General features: G+C 38.2%; 1 protein-coding gene across 1 annotated transcript; it reads right to left on the bottom strand.

Annotated features, from left to right (window-relative positions):
• Positions 1 to 755: 755 nt before the first annotated feature.
• Positions 756 to 3,857, bottom strand: LOC149812994 (exopolygalacturonase-like). Its single transcript, XM_089991045.1, has 5 exons — positions 3,708 to 3,857; positions 2,089 to 2,403; positions 1,694 to 1,983; positions 1,233 to 1,465; positions 756 to 988 (listed from the first exon to the last, which is right to left on the bottom strand). Exons 1-5 carry the CDS (start codon positions 3,855 to 3,857, stop codon positions 756 to 758), a joined length of 1,221 nt encoding a protein of 406 aa, XP_089847171.1.
• Positions 3,858 to 27,516: the final 23,659 nt, after the last annotated feature.

Below are 27,516 nucleotides of genomic sequence, written 5' to 3'. Positions count from 1 at the left end.
GGCGGCCCTATAATGCTTAGTCCGGTTTGAAATGAATCCATTGATACTATATAAATGAAAGGACTCTAAGATAAAAACACTTTTCTTCTCTCGCTTGTCTAATGTGAGGAGTGAGACATTCATTTATATGAGAATGAATATATGAATCTGATAATCATGAATACAACTTAGCTAAAACAGACTAAATCAGAATAGATCACAACTACATAAATCATTCTTCTTCTTTGGTTTCTTTGTGTGCCTTTTCAAAGAAGTCATGTCTTCTCCTTTCCTTCATTAAAGCGATGGTTTTAGACAGTTTCCCACAATGCTTGGATTAGATTATGGGTGAGCTGGATGCCTAATCCGTTGACTAGTTTTCCTTAACAGAAAGAGCTTTTGTCTCTTCTCTTGCGGGGAGCCATGAGGGCATCCTCTCTCTCTCTGGATTAAAATCCAAAAGATTTTCTCACTTGGATAATCTAATATCAAAACATTTCAAGATTACAAAAGAACAATATTGAAACTTTCAAAGAATCTTAATAAATACAAGACAATTCATTCATGTGTCTGATACCCGGGTAAATAAATCACGAAAGCCTGAAGCCTTGTCTTTCAGGTAAATTTAAAAGAATGCCATTGTAATTATTTCTTTATTAATACAAATAAAAGTTACCACATGAAAATATTGTTCCTAGCTATATCACTATTGGCCTCCCTCAACCCTGGCGCTTAAAGCTAAAGGTGTGCATAACTACGTATAGAAAAGAGCTTGTTCAAGACTGAACACAGGAAGGTGGTATCTGCATGCCAGTAGAGACTCCATTAACATTAGCGCACGTAGAGGTGGCCTGTCCTCCTTGTCCGCTGTACTTCAAATTGATGTCACTAAGCCCAACGTGCTCACAGGGAAATTCCTTGCTACACACGAGCTTTACAGCTACTTGTGATGCTGATGTTCCTTTCACGTTCTTAAAAGTTACGTTGCTGATCTTCACCTTTGATGAGGCTCCCTGTTTCAGGGCAAGGAAACGGAAAGGAAAATTAAAGTCCACACCATCAGTCATCTTGGGTGGTGATCTTTGTTAACCACTGCGGTGGTTACCCATGCGGATCAGATCCGGATATGGAGATGGATCCGGATAATAAGCAAATAAATACGAGGGCATGCATCATCTAGAAATTCATTATTTATTTATTCGAGTAAAGCACAAGAAAAGATTGGCCTGTGAAACAAGCTAAAAGTCACCCACCCACCTGTCCCGGGCATGAATTGTAAGGGCAATACTCTTGGTCGATGATGATGGGATTGTAGACGTTCTTCATGACTATATCTTGGAACGTGAAATTTTTGGCATAGAGTGCATTTGATCCTGCAGGCCAGGTCTTGATTCTCAAGCCATTTGTGGTGTCGCTGATGGTACAATTCCTTACTGTCAAACCACTCACGTCTTTCTCGTTTGGAGACCTCCCAAGGCTTCCGACGCTGCCAAAGTTTATATAATTCTCAAAATTTGTATAAAGGAACATGACGTGAAAGGATCATCAGAAGCAACTAATAAAGTTGAGCAAAAACTTGAGCAAGTTCATTAACTACAGCGTTCTAGTACTAGTGCTGGGAGTGCCCTTGTTCTTGAAGTTGGTTGCAAATAGCAACTACCTACCTTGTGTGTGATTTCGTCACTTTATCTGTATACTACTATCTTACAATTACCTGATGCCATGGCCTGGTCCACATAAAACATTGGAGATGGTCAGTTGGCTGCTACCAGCTCCAATGGATATGCAATCATCACCGGTGCCAATGGAAGATCTAGAGATACTGATCCCAGTGGAATCCGCAATATGGATGCCGTCAGTATTTGGGCTGTCACTTGGCGCTGATATCTTTAGATGATGGGCCTTGATGTTTTCCGAGGCAAAGACATGCATGTGAAAGGACTTGCTATCCACTGAAGATATACGCCGTATAGTTGAGTTGGTGAGAAAACTGAAGTTTAGAGACTGTTGGAACATTCACAAGAAGGCACAATAAATAAATTAATCTATATCTGTTCCCTCAAATCAGAAGTACTTGTAAGTGATTCCGAGATAATAATCCCATCTTACCGTTGGTAGGAACTTGCATTTGGCAGTTTTGGGGCACTTGTTGCTTGGCCAGGCTGATGCCCCTTGACCATCGAAAGTTCCGCCTCCGGTTAAGATCAGGCCATCAATGTACTGAAAGGATATCCAACTACCTGATGGGAATTGAGAGAGATCTGTAGGAGCTATCACCTTCCCCTTCACCTCCACTATAATAGGGTGTGCACCAGGGCAAGGGCCCTTGAACTCGATTGGGCCACTGAGAAATGTGCCTTGTGGTATCACCATGTGAGGCCGCCCATTTGATGCACAAGCAGCCCTCCATGCATCTAAAAATGCCTGAAATTCATAATAAGAGAAAATTAAATACTAGTAGTTAATTATGTCTTCTTAACCATATATTAGTAAAGCAGATTAATGTACTGCACATTTGAAAGGAATAAAATGTTCTTGTGCCAAGCCAGTCAGTCAGTGTGTCTTAATTAGCTTGTGAACTTTTAGGTGCATATGATATGAAGAGAACATGGCAGCTTTTCCGGTGACCAACATTGGTTTTCACATTCTTAGGTGTCTCTTACCATTTGGCTATCCGACCCGTGTAATGTTGGACTCTGTTGGATATAAACATTGATCAACCAACTCATGACGTGTCAGCCATGAAATAGTTCTTTAGGTACGTAGCCATAATTTTTATATGGTTCCCGTTGATGGGTTCTCACCAATGTTGTCAGATATCGGAATCGGACCTGTATCATTCGGCCAACGATTCAGGTGAATTGGCCGATTCGGATTATCAAGTGAATCTACTGAATCAGCCATGCAAAAAAATAATTAAAAAAAAATATTACGTGTCAATCAGAACGTGATACATGTTGAAACCATTAAAATAATTATTAACAAATTAATTTTAAGCTATTTTTTAACATTTATTAAAAAATAGCAGATTCAGGTAAGTATCATATCCATTTTCTGCCCATACGATACGTATTGGCCGATTCAAGCCGATACCCACAGATACTGACAACATTGGTTCTCACGATTCATGGAGAATCTTTATTATTTGCCTTAGATAGTCCTAGAAGATGCCTGACCCGGGATACACAACGACCGAATTTAATTACAATTTAATTAGCATCCTTTTGCTAGTAGCTCTATAACGATATATTCATGCTAATTAATAACATAGGCTCATATATTCAGCTTGGACATTGTTATTTCCTGAGCTCATCATGCTTGACAATCCAATCTTGAATAATGTAGAAAAAAAATTGTCATCCACTTTGGTTATTGTGAAATTTAATTCTATTATGTATCTTTGTCACTAGGTGGGACCTGATGTGTTCCGGAGGGAAGTATTTTCAGTTCTTGATAAGGTTAGGGATGGAAAGACAAACCTCCTGATTTGGAGGCCTAATATTGTATATTACTTTTTGATCAATGAAATGTTCAGCTGGGTAAACCCCCAGCATTATTCATCAAAAAAAAAAAAAAAAACTAAATCCTAACATAAATTTACAAGAGTTTTTTTTTTTCTTTTCCCCTTTAACATTCCATCGAGCCTAGGAGTTCAATTCCTCTCCTTGTCAATCTATGGGCTTTGTTGAAAATCACGATGAGGCATTTAAAGTAGCTATAGCACATACCTTGCTGTCATCCGTTTGGCCATCAGCCTTTGCTCCAAACTTCTTCACATTGAAGACTAGATTTCCTGAATTAGTACGGGCAGCAAAGCCATACGTGCAAAAAGCTAGCACCAAGCACCAGGAAGAATAGACTCTAAAGCTCATTTCCATCTCTTCTCTATCAACACAAACACAGGCCAGCAGCCACCTGATTCTTTCTTTGCTCAATTCACCTGTTCATGGAAATTGTATCATTGTATGGGTATAAATAAGGAGTTGGAGTTGCAACTTCCTCTCTACCAACAACCCACTTTCCAAAATTCTAGCCATCCGCCACTCCTCACGCTGTCTGAAAATCATCTAAACAAATTGCTGTTTCCATTCCTCTAATCTCTTTTTTTTTTTCTTTTTAATAGTTAGTTACCAATAAATCTCAACATGTTTAATTAGTTTATTTCCAAATTAACTTCCCAATATATTTAGCTAATGATAGTAAATCACTGACTTCATATAACTGAACCACTATTTTTAAGAAAAGCACTCACCTTCTACAACATCATTCTGTTTTCTCCTTCTTTTCTAGCCATCCTGAGTTGAGTGCACATGTTCGCTGACATCTCTCTCCTACCCTTTTTACTATTGGAAGCAAGGCAGCTATCTGGCAGGTGTCTTGAAAGAGCTGAGCTACTAATGTGTGAAGGAAGAGTTCAGCTTTTCAGGAGCCAAGTTGTGGGTACTGACTGGGATATGCAGAACCAAAGGAGGCCCCAAACAACAAGTTTGATCCAGCTCGTTAAGCTAGATTAGGCTTGGCAAATTGAGCTATGATTATATATATCAACTTTACTAACATTTAACTGATTGAAATAAACAATACATTAAACAATGGCAATTTTGAAAATGCATAAGCAAATTTTAAGGATTGAATATATTTTTTGAATAAAAATGCGGGTTTTCAAAATAGTGGTAGAGTATGTTTTTTCTTTCAAGGAAAAGCAGTTAAATGATTTTTAAAATGTAAAACTAACGATATTTTTTAGCTCAATTTAAAAAGTAAAAGTGACTTTTTTTACAATATTAATTAAGTTTATATTATGAAAAATGCTATTATTTTTTATTGTGTTAGAATCATCTCAATTAGCAGCTCTTTAAGATCCTTAAAAAATCATAGTTGCCGACAATTTTTGCTTTATCATTACATATTTCCTAAAGACCATGCTTTGAATTGAATTGTTTAAATGAAAAAAAATGAATATTTTATAATCAAATATTTTCTACTGAATAAACTACGATAAACACATTTGTTAGATCTTGCAAAGGAAAAAACACCTGCAACTATGATGTTTAATGGGTCTTAGTAACCTAACATTTTAGTGGTCATACGATCCCTAATCTCTTATACATAATGTTATATTATACAACAAATATTATGATACATGAACTTACCCAACCCTCTCTTTAACCGTCCTTAGCTTGCCCTCTCTATTTCTTTCAATATCTTTCCATCTCTTCAACCATTTCTGCTACCAATAGAGTTTATATCCTCTCACTTTTTGAACCCCATACCATGCATGAGATGATCCAGATCTGCCTCTCATGCTAACTATGATCAAGAAAAGACCATTCTTTCTGTTGAGAACCGAATAGGTCAAATCTCTAGCTATATGTTATAAATTTACCACAAAAAAGGTTGTACTTCATTCTCCTATGCGTTTTGGCCAACGAGGCTACTATTAAAGTCGATGAAGATTGGATAAACCATCTTCTTATATTGATCAGTTGGAACGAATAGCTTCAGGCTATTGCTGAGATCATTCTAATTTCAAAAGGCCTCGTAAGTAAATTCTGAACCACAAAGACCCCGTTCGGATGACACCAATATCGGGCTAAACACCTGGTTTCTAAAGTAAAACCAGGTTTTGGATGTGTTTGGGTGACACTCGAAACCTGTTTTCACAAAACTAGGTTTTGGGTTGAACCTGTGTAAAACCTAGTTTCGAAAAATTCTGGATTCGGTAGATTTTTCCTACAGTAACTGGTTTATGCCCCCCCCCACTCCCCTCTTCTCGCACACCCTCACATCCCTCACCCCTTCCACCATTATGCCACCGATCTTCCACTTTCTTGGTGATATACACCATTGTCTTGAGACATCCATCACTAATGTTGCCTCCATCATCGCCTTGTCACCGACATTGTGTGAAATTCCACTAGAGGGGGGGTGAATAGTGAAATTCGTTGCAAGTTGATATAATAAAAAATAAAGCAATAAGGCACAACACAATAAACACAGGATTTATACTGGTTCGGTCAAAACCCTGACCTACAGCCAATCCCCAAGCAAACCACTTGAGCTTTCCACTATAACATCCGAGTCACCGGATAAATAGTACAACACCCTATTCCTTAGAGGCCTTCTTCTCTCAACAAAGAAGGGGCACACCCTCTTCCACAAAGGTCTTCTTCTCTCAACAGAGAAGGACAACACCCTCTTACACAGAGGTCTTCTTCTCTCAACAGAGAAGGGCAACACCCTCTTTCTCAGAGGTCTACTTCTTTCAATAAAGAAGGAATACAGTGAATAACAGAAAGTTACAATACTTCCTATAGAACATTCAGGATGATATGAATTTACGAATGGAGGATTCTCAGAATGTTCTGTTTGTCACTCAGAAGATACTCTTTGTCAAAGAGTTATTTTTGACTTTTTCTCTTTCTTTTCTCTTTCTTTTTCTAGGCTCTCTTTCAAATATTGAATAGGTATTTTTCTCGTTGTAATCTCACTTGTCTATTCCATTCCCTTCTGTTTTGAATAGTTCATTTGAGTGTGTTTTTATAGCTTAAAAAAATAGTCGTTGGCTTTTTGAAATCGTAGCCTTTTTGAGATGTGAAATGTCATGTCATTTCAAAAAACATCTTTAGAGAAATTCGAGAAAGTCTTCTTTCCATAAAAGTAAAATATAGGGTACACTAGTCGTTGTAATATTTTAGGTAATATATATTTTATGTAAAAAGTCTATTTCTTACAATAGTACATTGAACGTTGGATTGTAGGCTGTCATGTAGTTTTGTCTTTATCCTAATTAATGATTTGTGGTACATAAGTACTTCTTTACTTTAAATGAGTGTAAGTACAATAAATGCTTTGAGATATTTATTTGTACATAGTCATGTCAAGAGTTTTCTTTATGTTGTGTTTTTCAAAGTCTACAGAGAGAATGAAGACTACAAGTAAGTCAACATTCTTGAGAAGGATATTTAACAAGCATTTCTTACAGAAGGTATTTAATGCTATACAAAGAGAATGATGACTTTAAGTAAGTCGACATTCTATGGGTTTATAAAAAGGTAACTAGAGTCTTTTCAAAACCAATATTATATTTGTTTTCTTTGTGTAGCCGATTTCATGTTTTGTCTTTTTCCTACATTTGAAATCATTTCTTTAAAGAAGGTAACTGAAATCTTTTCAAAACATATTATATTTGTTTTCTTTGTGTAGCCGATTTCATGTTTTGTCTTTTTCCTATATTTGAAATCATTTCTTTAAAGAAGGTAACTAGAGTCTTTTCAAAACATATTATATTTGTTTTCTTTGTGTAGCCGATTTCATGTTTTGTCTTTTTCCTACTTTTAAAATCATTACTTTTCAAGTTGTCTTGTATATGATATAAGGTACAATTATTATATTTTGAAATCATGTCAAAATACCTTTTTCATAAAGGGTTGTAAGAAGGTACAATTATTTGTTTTCAAAAAGGAACTTTTTGAAACTATCGTATACTTTTATGAAATAGCTTTTATGAGTGAGTATGTAATATGCAATATGCATGCTTCTGAAGGTTCTGTTACAAATGACTCTAAAGAAGAAAAAATCTTCAACTTGTGGAAGCCGATCTCTTTAGATGGTCTTTAGGAGTGCATGGCTCAACAAGCTTTTTCTTCAAGGAGTATGATTGCACCATAGTTGTACTTGAACAAGAGGTCTCCATCCTTTTTGAGTGAGATATCCTTGCATCAAATACTCGTTAGATATATGGCAAAGCATATCCAGTCATTATATAACATTTTTCAAGAAGACATATTATCATATCATATGAAATCAAATAAGACAGTGTATCATATTATGTGACATCAAAACAGAGTTTCTCAACATTGTGGTCATCGCCAGTACCAGTGATAGTATCAGTAACATCCCTCTCTCTCTCTCACACACACACACACTGTTTGGTTCACCAAGCCCTCAATCAGATCATGATTAAAGATAAGTACCTGATTCTGATAATCGATGAGTTGTTGTATGAATTGCATGGGGTGCATTACTTCTCGAAGCTGGATCTCTGATCCAGCTACCACTAGATCTGCATGGCCCAAATGATGTGCATAAGACCTCATTCTGGAGTCACAACAGTTACTACGAGTTTTTGGTAATGCCTTTTGGTTTCACCAATGCACCAGCAACCTTCTAGGGTATGATGAATGATGTTTTTTGGCTCTACCTACGGGCAGTTCATTCTGGTCTTCTTCAACAACATCCTGATCTACAATCACCCTTGAGAAGACCATATGATCCACCTGCATTCATTGAGTCTGGATCGAGATCCAGAGGATAGTTTTAACCATAAACATGTATGTGCTCCCCTTAAAGGGTGCAAACATTATGTTGGAGATGCAGTGGTTGTAGTCTTTGGGGTCTATCAAGTGGAACTTTAAGGACATGACCAAGAAGTTTGAGTACAACGAACAACTTATGGAGATCCATGTGCATTATGATATGTTCAAGTCTAAACAACTTGCCAAGGTTGTACGAGAGGGTGTGTCCCATGTGTATGTGATGATGGAAGTGCATGGGATAGCCACGATCCCTGAGCCAACTTGAGGGGACTTTATAACCTTGCTCCAAGAATTTGGCACTATGTTTGAGGAGCTGAAGGGTCTTCCTCCCTTATGGTCATATGATCACACTATTTTTATCATGCCGAGAGCCAAACCAGCTGACGTCCGGCCACATCAATATGCACACGTCCAAAAGCTAGAGATCGAGAGTACAGTGAGGGACATACTCAAAGGCAGAATCATTTAGGCCAACAAGAGTTTGTAATGGTGAATAAAATATATTGGTAGTTCTACATCGATTACAGGGCCCTTAATTAGATTATGATTAAGGATAAGTAACCAATCCTTGTGATTCATGAGTTGTTGGACAAGTTGAACATGGCACACTATTTTTCAAAGATAGATCTCAGGTATGGCTATCATCATATACAGATGGCTTCAGAGAACGTCCATAAGATGGCGCTCTTGACCCACAACATGCATTATGAGTTCTTGGTAATTTCCTTTAGCCTCACAAAAACTCCAGCCATATTGTAGGGTCTCATGAATGACATCTTCCAACCCTATTTTTTCTAGTTCATATTGGTTTTCCTCGATGATATCCTAATCTACAGTCCTACCTGGGAAGACCATTTGCATCACTTGTGGATTACCCTAGACACCCTCATTGAGTACCACTTGTGTGCCCGGTGCTTCAAGTGCAGTTTTGGGCAGACTCGTGTCTAATACTTAAGATACATCACTTTGGGTCAAGGGGTGGAGGTTGACCATGAGATGATCGGCTGCTTACTGTTGAACCTGAAAGAACTGGCCTTCGAGGGAACGTGTCGCAGGAACCACGACTGCAGGGCGTAAGTGCACCCTTCTACCAAAATGGTCTCTCCGAGGGCAAATCGAGCCAAGCCTCTGTAAAGGAAGGCTAATGCGGCCATGGAAACTGAAAGTTGATGGGTCTGCTTGCTTCCCCATCTTCGAAAGAGCTGGACAACTCTGATATCTATGAAATTCTGACCATCTTGGAAGAAAGCTAAACCCACTGTGCACATGATCATGGCATGCTGAATTCTGTCTCTCGCTGCTCGAGATAGAGTGCCAACCTCTTTGTAGGCTCCGTACTTTTGATATAGTTCGAATATGTCGATGAACTGATTTCCACCAATCTCAGTGAGAGGCCAGGATCAGCTCCCCGTTGCTCTTGCTAAGGCTTCTCGAACATCCACCCCTTTGATGTTGATCAAAAATTGCTGCTCGACAGGATCATCTGGCTGACCAGCTGGTTCGGACAATCCCATAGTATCATTGAACTCATCCATCAACAGAATCATCTCTCCCCGGGGAAACCAGAATGTGCAGGTATGTGGATTCCACCGTTCTGCCATGGCCTGAATCAAAGCTCCATTGATGGTTTGCTTGCCTACTGCTGATGCTATCTCCAACCCACAGTCATCCAAGTGGTCTGGGAACATACGTGAGAAGGTGGCGAACCAAGAATAATACCACCGAGGGAAGAAAGGTCGAGACTGAATGACCCGTAGATCCGGGGGTCCATCCTGAATCTGATAAAAGACATGATCTCGGGGAAAGATAGCATCGAGGGAATTTGACGCCATTTGAAATGATACTGGGGTAAAGAAAAATAAGGAGAGTTAGATAGAATGCAGAACTTACGGATAGACTCTTGAAGAATCAAATCCTGGAATATTTTTGAAAAGGTTGATGAATTTTTTAAAGGATTTTTCCAGGGGTTTTGAAGAAAATTTGATCTAAAAGAGAAAAGAAATGTAGATAGATAGAAATATACACCTGGGTTTTTTGAAAATAAAGGTAAATTTTGAATAATACACCCAGGGTTTTCGAAAAAGGGTTTGATACACATATACGAGAGAATAAGAGAATTATCATACAACTAAAGCTGCACAAACAAGGATGCGCATACAACACTCCCTAAAGGCTGACTCTAAATGCAATAGTTGAAATGGCTTGTAGGACCTTAATCCTAACTCTAAGATTTATGTCATCTGATTCCAATCAAGGTACGCCGATATACCCAAGCCGAAGCTCGAAGTATGTGGCATATAAGATATCTCTTCGGTTCTAAGGTAAAGGTTTCCCAACATCCTTGAGCACCTACCGATATACCTCAGACTATGGCCCTTAGGTACGTGGTAGGGGGGCGCGAACCCAAATAAGTGGTCCAGTTGTGAGGCTCTCTCCCGAACTATGGTTCAGTGAGACAGCCCAGCAACGTGAATACCAGGACAATATACATATGGAGGTTTTCAAAATATGCTCAACATGCAAGAAATCAGATGGCTCTAATGCAAGTCCTAAAAATGAAGAGAAGCATACACTTGCATACATTGTTTTGGCATTCAATCCCTAGAATTGAGGAGGGTTGTATTTCAGACCTGAGCCTAATGTGAGCATGGAACAATCTCCTCAATATGGTCCTACCAAACCATACTTAGAACCTATATGCAATGATGTCAGCTTAGGACAAAATCTAGGCCCCTAAGGTTTGCATGGAAATGAAGCTGACATCTGAAGAATAAAGACTTAGATAATATCAAAAGCAAAAGAAAAAGGCATAGATTTAACCGGACGAAGACGAGTCCCATCACGGTCGCCAAAACTGTGATCATCGCAAAATTTTTCCTCTCGTAATATTCTCTCTCTTCCTTCTCTTTTCCTTTCTAACGTCTTATTTTCCTCCTTTTTGAAGGGAGAAAGATAAAAGACAGAAAAAAAGAGAGAAGAGAAAAGAAGAGAAAAGAAGGAGAGGAACTCTTTTGCGGGTCTCACTTGACCTTAATTTATAAATTTTTTGAAATAACTCACCTTCATTTTTGAAATATTCGTGGGAAAACAGGGAGACGAGATCCGCTCGTCGGTACGAGGTTCGACCGTTCCTGGCGCCTTTACCAGGGGTAATCGAACCAAGGGTCGAATTTATGCCTTTTGTTTTGCTAAGAAATTATCTAAGAAATTATTCTAAGTCTAAATGCACAAAGAATCATGCTTGTGCGAATGCAAATATGTATGCTCTTCTTGAAAATGTTTTGAAGAATTTCCAAGTGAATCTGATAAAGTGAAGAAATGTTTTCTAACTTAGAACTTAAGATTAAAGTTCTAAGTTTTTAGAATAATCAAGAGCTTGGGAAAATAAATCTGGATTTTGGAAAATGATTTTGAAGTTTTGAGATAAAAAAAGAAGAAAGGAATTTTCAAAGTCATAAATGGACTTTGAATCAGAATAGAACTGAAAAATGGAATTGAATCAGAAGGAAAGATGGAATTGGGAAATCTGAATAAAGTTGAGAAATGGAATTGATTTAAAAGTTGGAATTTCAAGATGAAATCCGAATCCAAGATCTGGATTCTGAATAGAGTTCAAAGTTGAATTTTAAATTTAGGATCTAAAATGGGAACTTGATCTGGAATGAAATGGAATTGGTTTTAAGGATTGGAATTTTAAAATGGAATTTTGGAATCTGGAATGGAATTGGATTCAAGATTTGGAATCCAAGATGATATTTGGATCTAAAATCTGAGATTCAAGATAGGGTTGGACTCTGGATCCTAAGATGGAATTGGATCTGAAATCTAAGATCTAATGTCGAATTGGGTTCTGAATCCTAAGATGGATTTGGATCTGAAGTCTTAGATCCAAAATAGAATTGGTTCTGGATCCTAAAATGGATTTGGATCTAAAGTCTGAGATCCAAAGTAGAATGGGGATCTAGATCCTAAGTGGGATTTGGATATGTAATCTGACATCCAAAGGGGAATGAGGATCTGGGTCCTAAATGGAATTTGGATCTGTAATTGGAGATCCAAAGTGGAATGAGGATCTGGATCCTAAATGGAATTTGGATCTGTAATTTGGAGATCCAGAGTGGAATGAGGATCTGGATCCTAAATGGAATTTGGATCTGTAATTTAAAGATCCAGAGTGGAATAAGGATCTGGATCCAAAATGAAATTTGGATCTGTAATCTGAGATCCAAAAGGGGAATTGAGTTTATACTTGGAAATCTGGATCCAAGTTGAGACTAGGATTTAACTTTGGATTCAGATTATGAAGAGTCCAAATAGGATCTTTAAAGATGGATCTGGGTTTTAGAAACCCAAATTTTAAATTTGAGATTCAAATCCAAACCTTGATTGAAAATAAGGGGATGAACTTGATTTTTGAAATCAGAAGATAACTTCAAAGTTAAATTGAACTTTGAATTTGAATTTTGATTTGAGTTGGAAATTTGAAGTTTTGAATATAAAATGATTTTGGAATTTCAAAGTCAAATTGGACTCTAAAATTGAGTTTTTGAATATTGAAATGAGATAGAATTGGATTTGAATAAGATTTGATCTGAGAAAAGGAAGAAGAAAAATCACTTGGAATTTCAAAAAGAAAATTTTGAAAATATGATGCAGTTCTATCTTAAATGATGAATGAATTCAAAGAGTTTGAAATTGGATTTTGAAAAGCTATTCTATTCTTTAAATGAATTAAGAATGAGATTGAAGATATAATATATCCCTGACTATGGTCATTGGATATATTATATAATAATCACATTTAAATTCAAGTGAAGAATAAAATACATTTTTGGTGCTTTTATAGAATTTAAATTGAAATTAACTCTCAATATACTCTCACTACGGCCATTGGTATATATTTTACGTTAATTTTAAGTTAAATTCTGATAAGAGAAGAAAATATTTAAAAAAAATATGATGAATTTTGAAAATGGATCCAGTGTGGATCCACTGTTATTTTATAAAAGATAAAAATGCTAAGTTTTGTCCACACCCTGACTATGGCCATTGATGTGGATCATCAACTTAGTATTTATTATCTCTTATGAAATGGTGCATGTGCCATTCGTGTTTCACCATTGTGAGAATTTTGAAAAAAAGAAAAAAAATGCATGAAATAAGCAATTCATGGCATTTTTACAATGCTCATTCATTCTACCTAAAGCAGGAAAATGTAAACTTTCATTCAAATCTAGCTATTACAACATGTACAATCAAATTTATAATCCAAATAATCATATCTTCCACATATTTCCTGCAAAAAACCGATTTAGTAAGATACAAGTATATATAAAAAATGTTATATTACAAATGTAAGCACATATATAACATCCTTAAACTATTTAGAGAGTTGACAAGCTATAATGTGCATGAATTTACCATGTAAGAAAGTGATATATAATATCATGAACGAAATGTGAAACCGGATGAGCTCATTTAAGATATCATGCTTTATACAGGGAAATAGTTGGGCAATGAAGGCTAGTTCAACTGTGAATCAGCTCCCGGTTATGGGAGATGACGATGGTTTGTAGCGGTGAGGACAACAAAGGTTTGCTGGAACTGTAATGCACAGCTAGCAAGTGAGCGTTATTTTGCTACAGTGGGTGCTCATTGTGAGTTGCAGTAAAGCAATAGATGGAAATGCAAAATCAAACAAGGATTGTGCAGTGAATGCTGTAAAAAGGTGTATGAAATGGGTATGACATATCAGGAAATGAATGAGGTTGTAACATGTAATGGAGAGAAAAAGAACAAAGTGAATGCAGTGAGGGATGAACATGCAGTAAGTGCAGGAAATATGCAGTGAACAGTGGTTTTAAGTGAGTGGTAAGTGAATGTGAATGGCTGTGAAAGTGCTGGAGTACTGTTACTGTGAAGACAAGAGGTACAGTAAATGGAGGATGGTTATGTTGCTGTGATGGCAACGATGTTGCTGGGGATAATAGGGAAAAAGGGGCTGGAATATCCTATGCAACAACCCTCACAATCACGCAATTCATAGAAAGGAGATAACTCGTGCTCACAGCTAGAACTTAGTGTGGATTCAGTAGGACAGCTACAGACCCATCTTGACAGATCAACACAGTCCTTGTTTTGATCTTCAGGAAATTGGAGAATATTGAAGATGTATTAAAACCTTTGACAACCAATGTCTCCTTGAGAGGAGAATTTCTACCAACACTTACTGTTTTACCTCAAAAACCTCATGTTACGGGGTAAGCAGCCTTCTTCATGCATCTGATTCTTATTCAGGGGCTTTTTCTTCTTCTTTGTCAGAGGGAGAGCTGTTAACTAGATTATGAAGGAGCAAGGCCTGATGGCCTTTATGATGTATTAGCACATCAACTATCAATCAAGAGATAAAACTTGAGAGCAATGGTTATGGCACAAGGTTAGAAACAACAACCTATATAAATTGGGAAGACTGGGATCTTGGATCAGACTTGTTAATAGCAGGAGCAGAAGTAACTTTGAGCAACAGAATTTCCGTCCATCAGTCTCCTCTCAATTTTTGGCATCAGTCGAGCCCCGTCAGAGGGTATTTTGACTAATCTCCAGAATTGTTCTTATAGGATGAAACAGGGAATTAATAAAATAAAAAAAAAGTTTTGTTAACATCATATAACCAGAAACATCATAAAATATATGGGATAAAAAAATAGAGAAACATTGGAAAAGAGTAATCAATTGATACTGGGAATGTAGATGATCAAAATACTCATGTAAGGGGTATCATATACTGCTAATAGTGATACAGGGAATTATATCATCAAAGTAGATTACCACGACAGTGCAATACATCAAGTCTAACTGGTGGCCCCAATAAAAGAAAAAAAATGATGACTAAATCATAGTCCAATTGGCACAGGAAATGTAATATAGAACACAATGGAAGGTAAGACTGAATGTAAACTGGAATCGTGGAAGCACGGTGATCCAACTTAAAATAGAAAAGCATGATAAAAAAAAATGCAGAGAGATAGAGACTTGGGCTCAACTTCAGAATTGGAAACCTTAAAATGCACGTATCTTCAAAGCCTGACATAGATATACATAAAACAACTTTGAACAACATTTTGCCAGATAAGACCCGACTGAAAAAGACCCCCCATCTTCAATTATAACCATATTTTACCATTGGCGCCCATGCTTTGGATGTGCTTTTTAGGAACTTGATGACAGGTGATATCGGTATGATGATATCTGTTATGTTGGTCTCATTTGCCAGAATCTCCTTTTAGAGATTATGATGTCATAAAAAACACCTTTATTGGGATGATCAACGAACTGTAGCAGAGTTTCCTCCATCAGTAACAATATTGATCTTCAAATTGACACCGATTTTTAATTTACATATGGCAACACATCAATAATGTGAGTCAGGATGCTATGCAGATGCAAAAATGGTGCTAAATGTTGGAAGAACACCCTAGACCCGACTGAACTATGATGTGGATGGGATTGGTTCTAGTCTTGGCATGATACCACTATGACAAAAGGCTTCAGAAAATGTTGTGCCATCGGATTTTAAACTTCTGAATTCGTCGAGATTTCAGCTTTTCGAGAAAAGAAATTTCATGAGCTGCAATTTGGGATCAGACACTGAGGAATCATTCGTCAAGCAATATCTATGATACAAGAGGGGAACAAGCAGATATCATTCTTGATGAGCGAAAAATGCAGATACAGAATGAATACCATATTACTATATCGACCTGAATATTTAACACAGATAATGCACAATATGGATGATCAAGTATCCTAAACCTACGAATTAAATGATGACGAAGGAGAGCAAAAGGAGACAACACTTCTGAATTATGAACTGCAGCATAAAAAAGAAAGGAATGACCTCAGAGGATGAAATCACCAGGGTGAGTGACATCTTTTGATCACTGGTTTTGGAGATGCAATTACTGGAATCAGCAAATCCAGGTTATCATCCCCAAAGAAAAAAAATGAAACCGACCAGATGATTAACAAGTCAAAGCGAAGGCAGACTACTTCTGATAGAAATGGAAATCGAGCTCACCATCACTATCCAGATTTACGATTGATAAGCATTCAGATTTACGACCCTGGTGATTGCCCGAAGACATTCCAGCAGAGCTTATTATTGCCCCCTTTTGAATGGGTCTCCAGACGCCAGGTGATCAGTCGATGCTCAATCGTTTGGGTTTAAGTTCAGAGGTAAATGCCATATCATGTTAGATTGATATAAACAATGTTAAATACTACAGGGGAATTACACATCAAAAAAATGTAAACAAAAGCATGGATCGAAAGGGATCGTTGACGATTCCACCATTAATTCATAACAACAAACTGTGGCCACGGATCTATAAAAATAAAATAAGAAAAATGGTTAAAACAAGTGTTGGAATTTATAAATTCCATTCGTTATCGCACGAATATGACCCGATCTTGCCGTGAGCAACATCAGGGTCACAAATGTGCTTCATTTAAAGAAGATAATACCAATGAAAGGACCCGAAGTGAAGAACTCAAAATTGCAATGGGAATCGAGGGGAGCTCTTACCTAATTACTGGAAATTTCTGCAACGAGATGCACTCTTTTCCGTCGGTTGGAGAAAAAGGCAAATCAACTGCACAGAATGAGGAATGTTCAGGAATCGATTGTTGCAGGGGATTGATCCTTCAGTGGGAGCGTGACTCGAAAAGATGGATGCTGAGGGGGGGGAACTTCCCGCCTGAAGATGGGTTGTATCGATGAAGAATGGATTGAAAATTTTCGTTCTGAAGAAGAAACCGATGAAGTTGCTCGATGAAGAGATGCTGATAATGGATGCTTTGAAGTGAAAAACCGATCTCAATGAAAATAATGGATGATTCTCAATAGAAGACGGAGTCCTCTTTTTAAGGAGGGCGTGGAAGGCTCCCGAAGGTGGTTCGTTGGAGATGGAAGATGGAGAGAGATGGGATTTGTTGGAGATTAAAGGTGGGAAGCCCTCCTGCGAACGAAGCTTCCAGAGGAGGAAATGTGCGGGAGGATTCCGTTGTAGATTTTCTCATTTTCCAGTAAGAGGACTCCTTTTAAGAATTTTTTGTAAAAATGGTTGGGGAATGAGTTTTTCGGCAAAAGGCTTAAGAATCCTTCGTTTTTCTTGTAATTTTTCCCAATTTTTTTGGGCTTTGGTTTTATTTTCAATTTTTTGTATTTTTAGAATAAAATCATAAAGCTTGTGAGAAAACAAAGATTAAAACTAATTTTTTTGTGTTTTTGCAAAATATTTACAAAAGAGAATTTTTCTGATTTTTTGAAAGCTATTTTTGAGAAAATTTCTTTAGAAAGTGAATTTATGTCTGAATTTTAAAAAAAAATATTCGAGGTTTACAACCTCGAACTGAGAAATATAGGGTCGAGGATCCAACAGAGTGCCGGATGAGCCGCCCCAGCCTTTCAAAATCATTTTTTGGTATTTTTGTGATTTTATTTTCGAAATCGAACAACGGGGCTCAGATTTGGATTTAAAATACTGAGTTCATACCCGGAGTGGAATTTGAATATATCAATGTGGAATTTAATCCAGAGATCTGAAGAAAGACTGAAATTTAGCTTTGGTTTTCTCAGAAAATGAAACCAGGGGCAAAAAAGGTCATTTTTACAAATTTTTGAAAAATTTGGGGTGTTCACAGATGCCCCTCTTTGCTACTAAGCCGGTTGAAAGCCGAGCTTAGTGGCAAAGACAACACTCCAAATTTTGAAAATGCCCCAATCAGCAGATCTGAACTGGGTGTGAAAGAATTATTTTGAAAATATGGCTTCTCAGGCTTAAAACCTTACCCTGAATGGTTTTGGAGGGACGAAATCCTCGAAAAAGATATGATTGAGTAGAGAACGAGAAGATTGTGATGGGACTTTGGGTAAAAATTCTGAAATGGTGGGAAATGAGAATTTTGATCAGGTCTCATGGGTGAGACGAGATACTTTTTTTTTTTTTGGAATGATTCAGGTTTAGCCCTTAACCTGGATGGGACGAAGATATACCAAAAGTGTATTTGAATGAGGAAAGGAATACATGAGGACCTTGATGGGACATTTTTGGAGAATGCTTCGTGAAATGAAGCTCAAGTGGGATCCTATCCTGGATGGATATACAAAGCATGGATTCCTCAATGGGAAGAGCCATGATGGGACTGGGAGAAATCATCTTGTTAAAACGAGGAATCTCATTGGAATGTGACTCAGGTTTAACCCAAACCTGCAAGGAAGATACCTGCGAAGCGAGGTTCCGGGTTAACTCTTAACCTGGATGGGAAATCTACCATACGGATTTCTCAAATGGAGAAACCATAATGAGACCTTTGGAACTTGGACGAACAAATCTGAAAGGGTTTTTTTTTTTTTTTTGTGAAAGGAGGAAATACGGGGTCCCTAAAGCTTTTGAAAAGGGAGAAGAAATTTGGCGTCTCATTGCTGAGACTGAAATAGTTTTTTGAAATTAATGACCTCTCGCAGAAAATTCAGGTTTTTGACCCTTAACCTGAGTGGGAACACCATACAGAATCCTTGATTGAAGAAACCGCGATGGGACAGGAAGAGATACTTCAACTGAATGAGGCAACTCTTCTGGAAGATATAAACAACGCTAGGTTGCATCAAAATAGATTTTGAATGTTTATTTCATTCTTGAAATGGCTAGAAAAATTTTGCCAATGAGATAAAATTTTGTATGTGCAAAAGATATTCCCTCTTTTACCTAGAGTATTTTCCCCAAATGAGGTTAACTCCTCAGTTCTAAGAGTCAGATTCAAATTTTTAGCACTGATGATTTTCTTCAAGGAAGCTATCCATTTCCCTGATATGAGAATAGAAGAAATATTCTTAATTTCATAAAAGCAAGTAATGAAAAGATATTGATAAAAGAATTTTGCATGAGAAAAGATGACTTCTGGGAACTTTGGCAGTTTGATATTTGGATGTTTTCCCACAATGATCTTTTTGCACTCTTTTTGAGTCATTAGGCTTTCTCGGGTTTTCTCATCATCCTTCATTTGGATGTCCTGCCTTTTTTCTCTTTTTTTTTTCAGAGAAGGGTACGTCACAAACTCCTTCATCTTGGAGATGTTCCGATCCTTCTTTTATCTCAAGGATTCTATTGATGACATTGGCTCAAAAGGTCTTTAGATGATAGCAGAAATCAAAATATCTTTTAGGGTTTGTCGGTAGGTTCATCCCACTCGCCTTCATCTCGACGGTGATCTGAACTTTCCCTGGAAGGATCCATCACAAACTCCGTCATCTTGGAGATGTTTCGAATCTTCTTTGGCCTCGGGGGTCTACTCGCTTAATTCGCCTTCATCTTGACGACAATTGAGAGATCCCTTTTGCGGATATTTGATTGCAACTTTTTAAATGAAAATGAGAAGATATGGGTTGAGTGGATTCTTTTTATAGCTCAAGATATTTCCACTGCCTGATTGCCAGAAAGTTATTTAAAACATGCGCCATAGCCAAGATCAATATCAATTTGCTTCTGGTTTTTCAACATCATTGAAGATTTCTTTTATTGATCATATCGAGGACATTTCTTACGTCCTTTTGGTCGATCAACAGGAAAAGATTTGAATTTTACCTCTTTTCGCAGAAAGTTTTTACCTTTTTGGAAAGAAATACTAGAGGTAGTCTGAGGAAATTCTCTTTGTATAGTAAGAACATTTATAATCAACAAAGGCTTTTTAGCAAATTGACAAAGTTTTCATGAATTCTGTGTGAAATACTCACTTAATATAGATTTTGATGCGACCTTCTGCTGTATCTTCAATTTTGGAAACACATGACCAGCAAAAGCTGAGACTTTTTGAAATACATGACCAGCGAAAGCTGGAACCTTTGAAATACATGACCAGCAGAAGCTGAAACCCTTTTGAAATACATGACCAGCGAAAGCTGGAACCTTTGAAATATATGACCAATAGATTTTCGAAATCTTTTTAAAATGCAATTGGGAGATTTATAACCCGAGGTTTGAAAAATGATGAAATTTTGAAAACATTGTACTCTGAGGTTGGAGATTTGATAGAATCGAGAGATTTTGGAGATATGAAGGGTTTGGAAATGATAGGTTTTGAGAGATTGAAACCCGTAGTTTTGGTAATGAGAGAATGGAGAAATCGCAACCTTAAGGTTTGATTTATGGAATAGGTTGATTTTGGGAGCTCGACAATTGTGAGTTGGGACTTTTTGAAATACATGACCAGCGAGAGCTGGGTCTTTTGGAAATACACGACCAAAAGCTGAGTTCTTTTTTGGGAATGCATGACCAGCAAAGCTGGAACATTTGAAATGCGTGACCAGCGAAAAGCTGGAACGTTTGAAATACCTGACCAGCGAAGAGCTGAAACGTTTGAAATACATGACCAACGAGTGTTGGATCTTTTTTTTTTTTTGGAAATACCTGACCAGCGAAAGCTAGAACGTTCGAAATACATGACCAGCGAAATGCTGGAACGTTTGGAATATATGTCCAATGAGTGTTGGATCTTTTAAAATACCTGTCCAGTAGAAGCTGGGACGTTTAAAATACCTGACCAGCGAGAAGCTGGAACGTTTGAAATATATAACCAACGAGTGTTGGATCTGACAAGAAAAAAGCTGGAACGTTTGAAATATCTGACCAGCAAGAAGCTGGAACGTTTGAAATACATGCCCAACGAGTGTTGGATCTTTTGAAATACCTGACCAGCAGAAGCTGGGACGTTTGAAATACCTGACCAGCGAGAAGCTGGAACGTTCGAAATATATGACCAACGAGTGTTGGGTCTGACCAGCAAAAAAGCTGGAACGTTTGGAATACCTGACCAGCAAGAAGCTGAAACGTTTGAAATACATGTCCAACGAGTGTTGGATCTTTTGAAATACCTGACCAACAAAAGCGGGAACGTTTGAAATACCTGACCAGCGAGAAGCTGGAACGTTCGAAATATATGACCAACGAGTGTTGGATCTTTTTCAAAAATACCTGACCAGTAAAAAGCTGGAACGTTTTGAAGTACCTGACCAGTAAAAACTGGGACGTTTGAAATACCTGACCAGTAAAACTAGGACTTTTGAAATACATCAGCTTTTGGGAGATTTTAAATCAGAACTTGAATTTTGTAGAAGAAAGGATTTTGATCAAAAGATTGAATGTAGAAAGTTATTGGTGCGAGGGTCAGATCCTCCAAATGAGCCCAATGTATGATTGGAGATTTTTGGGAAATACCCTAGTGCGAGGACTGGGTTGTAAAAGATGAGCTAAAAAAAGTGAAATTTTCAGAGAATAAAAATTCTTTGGTAAAATTTAATGGACCATCATAGTTTAATTGCATGTGGTCGACTTTCAGGATTTTGTCCCCTTGTACTGAACGGGGAAAAAATAAAAAAAAAGAGAATACGTCATTGACAGGAGGCATCAGGTTTATCTCTTAACCTGAAGGGGTAGTTTTTTAAAGGTAGATGGAAATTTTAATAAGATTGACGAAAATTTGCTTAAAACTCGGCATAAATGAGCAATAGCTTGAAGAAAATTTGCTCGAACCAAAAAGTAAATGTAAAAAATAAAGATCATAAGATCAAATGAGAATTAACAAAAATTTGAGAAAAAGAGCTTTTGTCTAATCCTGCCTGCATATGATGAAAGAAGATGATCATGGATTAAAATAAAATGCCCCAGTATCATGGAGAGGAATGTAAGAATTGATAGAAGATCATTATTTTATTGAAAATGGCTCTTTGAAGAGTACAAAGGCTTTAAAATGAACATTTCAGGTGTAAAACTTCTTCAGATGCAGAGCGTTGATAGGGTCTGGCATTTCCACTCCGTCTGCATTGATTAAACGATATGAATTGCGAGGCAATGCTTCCTTAACCACATAAGGGCCTTCCCAATTGGGTGACCACTTGCCCCGTGGTCGATGCTTGAGATGAGCTGTCGATCTGAGCACCAAATCGTTAACTCGAAATTTTCTCTCAATGACGGACTTGGCATAGTGTCGAGCTATCCTCTGTCGATAAGCTTGAGCATGCTCTGCTGCCTTGAGCCTCTTTTCATCCAGTAAATTTAGCTGCACCAATCTCTGCTGCTGATACTGATCAAGTGGTAATTCTATAAGAGAAACAAATTTGAGGGCGAGCTTCTGGATATGGAGAGGCAACACCACTTCAGTTCCGTAAACAAGTTCTAAAGGAGTGGCATTAGTCGGGGTCCGAATGGTGGTCCGATATGCCTAAAGTGCGTCATGAATTTTCTCATGCCAGTCTCGACCTGTTTTCACAGTCCTTTCCAGAATACGAATCAAAATCTTATTGGTAGCCTCTGCTTGGCCGTTCCCTTGAGGATAATAAGGAGCTGAGAAATGATGGGAAATTCTGAATTTAGAACAAAATGTCTTCATCCTCTCATTTTTAAAGTGGGTTCCATTGTCTGAGACAATATCATGTGGTATGCCAAAGCGGCAAAGAATGTTCTTGTGAATAAAAGAAACCACATGGCGGCCTTCTACTGTGCGTAGAGTAACAACTTCGACCCATTTTGTGAAATACTCTGTCGCAGCCAAAAAGTATTTATGGCCGTTGGAAGCAGAAGGGGTAATTGGACCGACGACATCTAATGCCCACATAGAAAATGGCCAAGGAGAAACAACTGATTGAAGATACGTGGCCGGAGCATGAATGTAAGGCGCGTGCATTTGGCACTTGACACACTTTTTCATGAATCGATGGCAGTCCTGCTGCATGGTATTCCAATAGTACCCTACTCGAACGATCTGCTTGATGAGAGTTTGATAACCGACATGGCCACCACAAATCCCTTCATGCGCCTCTTGGATAACTTCTGTAGCCTCTTCTTTGTCTAAACATCTGGCATATTCAGAACTGAAACCACGGCGGTAGAGGACATTGGCAAGAATGAAATAATGGGCAGACATATGTTGGATCGCACATTGTTCCCTTTTTGACATTTCTGGTGGAAATTCACCAGTCTCAATGAAATCTTTGATATTTTGATACCAAGGTTTCTCCTTCTGATCAACCTGGTTTACTTGCATAACTGAGGTGAAAGCAGATTGCTCAAGTCTGCCAACTTCGAAGGAACGACATGACTCACCACCTTTGAAGGATAGAATGAAGCCCAGACTGGCTAAACCATCGGCTATCTGATTGTGCTCTCTTCTTATGTGACTGAGCTGAAATTCTTTGAAGCTGTCCACAAGAGCTAGGACAATCTTATGATACAGAATCAATTTGGAATCTTTTACTTTCCATTCAGTGTTAACTTGACTGACAACAAGTAAAGAGTCGCCAAAGGCGTGCACTCTCTTGACATCAAAATTTTGCAAGATTTTGAGGCCTTGTATTAGAGCTTCATACTCGGCCATATTATGAGTGCATTGGAAACCATGTTTGAGAGAATAAAGGATCATTTCTTTTTCTGGAGTGATCAACAAGACTCCAATTCCGATGCCAGACATATTTTTAGAGCCATCGAAGAACATATTCCAAACTGGGGCTGTTGGATATTACAGATGTGCTCATCAGGAAAATCATCATCTGTTTTAATTTCTTCCGTCAAAGGGAAATCCGCCAACTGATCTGCGATCGCTTGGCTCTTAATCGACTTTTGAGAAACATACTCTAAGTCATATTGCATCAGAAGGACTTGCCACTTTGCAATTCGTCCAGTGAGAAACGGTTGCTCCAAAATATATTTGAGAGGATTAAGCTTCGATAGGAATTTGATTTCAGAAGTCAATAGGTAATGTCTTAATTTCTGGCACATCCAAACCAGAGCTAGACAAGTTTTCTCCATTTGAGAATACTTCTTTTCATAATCAATGAAAGTTTTGCTCACGTAGTAGATGGCGTACTCTATCAGGCTGCCTTCTTCATACTGAGCGAGGAATCTACCACAGGCATTCTGATTGACTGAAATATATAGTAAGAGAGGTTTTTCCAACTTTGGCGGCTTCAATACTGGTGGATTAAGAAGATACTGCTTGATGCGCTCAAACGAGAGTTGACATTCTGATCCCCAATCGAATTTAACTCCTTTTCTTAGCAAATGGTTAAAAGGCTCACATCTCATAGCCAAATTGGAGATGAACCTGCGAATAGACTGAATACGCCCTTGAAGGCTTTGCAGTTCTCTGAGATTAGTTGGAGGCGACATATCAATAATGGCTTTTGCCTTGGCCGGATCCACCTCGATTCCTTTCTTGCTGATAATGAAGCCGAGTAATTTGCCGGACTCCACTCCAAAAACACATTTCTGAGGGTTAAGTCCTAATTTGTAAAGAATAAGTCTTTCAAAAACTTGACTAAGAGCATCGAGATGATCCTCTTCTTCTTTAGACTTAACCAAAATATCATCTACATATGCATCCATATTCTTATGCATTTGATCATGGAAAATGACGGCCATCGCCCTTTGATAGGTTGCCCCGGCATTTTTGAGCCCAAATGGCATGACTGTATAGCAGAAGGTTCCCCATGGGGTAGTAAATGAAGTCTTTGACTGATCACGAACGGCCAGCTTGATCTGATTATAGCCTAAATATCCATCCATGAAAGAAAACATGGCATGACCTGCTGTGCTATCGATCAACAGGTCAATGTTGGGAAGTGGATAATCATCTTTCGGGGTGACCTTATTGAGGTCTCTGAAATCAATGCAAATCTGAACTTTTTCGTTCTTTTTAGGAACTGTCACGATATTTGCTAACTAGTCTGGGTAATCAATGGCCCGAATGAAGCCTGCTTTTAGCAATTCTTCAAGTCCTTCATTGACTTGCTGCTCAATTCGAGGATCTAATTTCCTCAATTTCTGCTTGATTGGTCTGGCTTCTGGCTTTAACTTGAGTCGATGCTCAACCAGCTTGATATCCAATCCTGGCATATCTTCGTAAGTCCAGGCAAATACTTCCTGATGCTTTTCGAGGAATTGGATGAGTCTATCCTTTTCAATTTCGCTTAGACTCGACCCGATTTTGAGAATTTTCGGATCATCTTCCGACCCAATGTTGATATCCTCGGTTGGATCTTGAACCAAAGATGAGGGTTCATCCTGCTTCTGAATGTGAGCAAATTCTGGCAATTTCTGAATGGTGGAATCAAATTCGGTTGGCTCTTCAGTCTGCTCTGCTGCCTGACTGACCTCTGCTCTGTCTTTCATCTCAGAAAATCTTGCCAATTTTAGATATTTAGGATTGATAACAAATCTTGTCATTGATTCAGGAGTTAATGGTCCTGTAAATGCCAAAAAGAGGTTGTTTTTAAGAGAAAGTATGAGCCAAATCAAATTTTTGTATAAAGCAAAGAATAATGACATAGACAAAATATAAGAAGGAAATGATAGATGCCCAAATATGAGGAAAAAGATTGATCTTTCATTGATCGAAGCAAAGTATTTACAAGATACTGACAAAAAGATGGGACTGTATTGTCCCTACAAGATTTAAACAAAAGATAAGAAAAGAAAACAGGAAAACTAAGGCATCATCTCTTCATTGGCTTCCTTTGACAAAAACTGTCTTTTTGCTGAAATCCTAACCGGTGAACCCCAACCCTGAACTGTCCGCATGCTGAACTAGAATGATGGGCTCTATCATGCCATCTTCATCTTTCCCCATGCCTCGGAATGACTGATATCCATGTTTGATTAACAGATCGAATCCCTTTCTTGTTTTGGAAAACTGAGGAAATAAAGGATGATCTTTGAAGGAGGTGTAATTGATGCGTCCTCCTAGCTTGAAGAAACAATGTCCCTGCCATTGGACCATGGCTGCAACGTTTTCCTCTTCTATGACATCTTTTAACTTCAACATCTCTAGGCTGTCACTAAGATTGATTTCATCTGCCTCCCGAATAATGGGAATATCTGCTGTAAATGTTGGACGGGGAATCATAGGCTGTGGCAGCCTTTTTTCAGGGTCTTCGCCCAAAACGGTAGTGATCATTCCACCTTTGGACCACTTGATGCACTGGTGGAGAGTTGATGGAACGACATTTGCATTGTGGATCCATGTTCGTCCCAACAGAAGATTATAAGTCGGTGGCACATTGACGACATGGAATAGCACCGTGTGCACTGAGTAGTTGATAAAAATCTCTAGAAAGATTTTGCCTTTTGCAGTCTGCCCATGATTATCAAAGTCGTAGATGGTGATGGGATCAGGCACATATTCTTTCTATTTCAATCCCAGGGCCTTCACTGTCATTTCTGGGCAAATATTGAGGCTGCTGCCTCCATCAACGAGCACATGCGGGACAGTCATGCCTCGGGTCCTGACTACGATGTATAATGCATTGTTGTGGAATAAATGAGGCTTTGGCAAGTCCTCATCATAGAAAGTAATAGGCGCATTTGTCATTGCCTGATTCACAATCTGCGCCATGTCTTCGGGCGTGGTGTTCGGCTTCACCTTGATTTTTCTCAATAGATCATCCAACTTTTCCTGATGCTTGGGAGAATCATGAGTTAATTCGAAGATGGAAATGTTGGAGAGTGCCGTAATTGGCTTCTGGAAATCATCGGCCCGTTCCTCTGCTGCTTTTGAGGTTTCTGCCTTCTCTGTGCAGGCTTCTTTCTTAAGAAAGCTCTTTGGGAAGATTGGAATTCTTTCATCCTTGACTGGTACACTTACTTGGTCAAGAAGTGAGACGATATCCATTTTCTGAGACATAGGCTGATCCTGATGTAGAACCATTAACTGATGCTGGAGTTTTAGCTCTTCAGTAGAGCACGGATGTATATGGCTTTGCGGAAGGAATGAATGTTCTGAGATGGTTGATGCTGAATGCTTTGGAAATGGAGCAGATAAAATTTCCATTTTGCCCTCTTCTTCATCTTCTACGAGGATGCTTTTATCGATACAGTCCTGGACCAAATGCTTCAAGACGAAGCAGTGCTCTGTATCATGCCCCATGGCTCTATGAAATTTGCAGTATTGCTCTCTGTACTTCCCCATGAATACTGGAGGATCTGCAATTTTGGGCAATTTCACCATCCCGTGGGATAGTAAGTATTCCAGCACTTTCTCCAGAGGTTGGTCCAAAGGAGTGAATTTCCTATCCCTGCTCCAATTGATGTGTTTAGGTTTTTCTTGAAAGTCCCCTTTTTGTTGAGGACCGGTTGGGAGAGATTTGTCATTGCTCTTGAAGAATTTGCCCTTT

This window comes from Nuphar pumila, chromosome 16 (genome assembly GCF_984573655.1).
Source record: "Nuphar pumila chromosome 16, dmNupPumi1.hap1.1, whole genome shotgun sequence".
In the NCBI taxonomy this organism is placed as follows: Eukaryota; Viridiplantae; Streptophyta; class Magnoliopsida; order Nymphaeales; family Nymphaeaceae; genus Nuphar; species Nuphar pumila.
Note: the sequence above shows the minus strand (reverse complement) of the source record. Positions and strands in the feature narration are given on the sequence as shown.

Excerpts from the sequence above, each read along its gene's own strand:
- LOC149812994 (XM_089991045.1), bottom strand. The coding sequence starts at position 3,857 with ATGGAAATGAGCTTTAGAGTCTATTCTTCCTGGTGCTTGGTGCTAGCT. Across the intron at positions 1,984-2,088 it reads AATGCAAGTTCCTACCAACG|TCTCTAAACTTCAGTTTTCT; the intron begins GTAAGATGGGAT and ends ATGTTCCAACAG. Across the intron at positions 1,466-1,693 it reads GGACCAGGCCATGGCATCAG|CGTCGGAAGCCTTGGGAGGT; the intron begins GTAATTGTAAGA and ends AAACTTTGGCAG.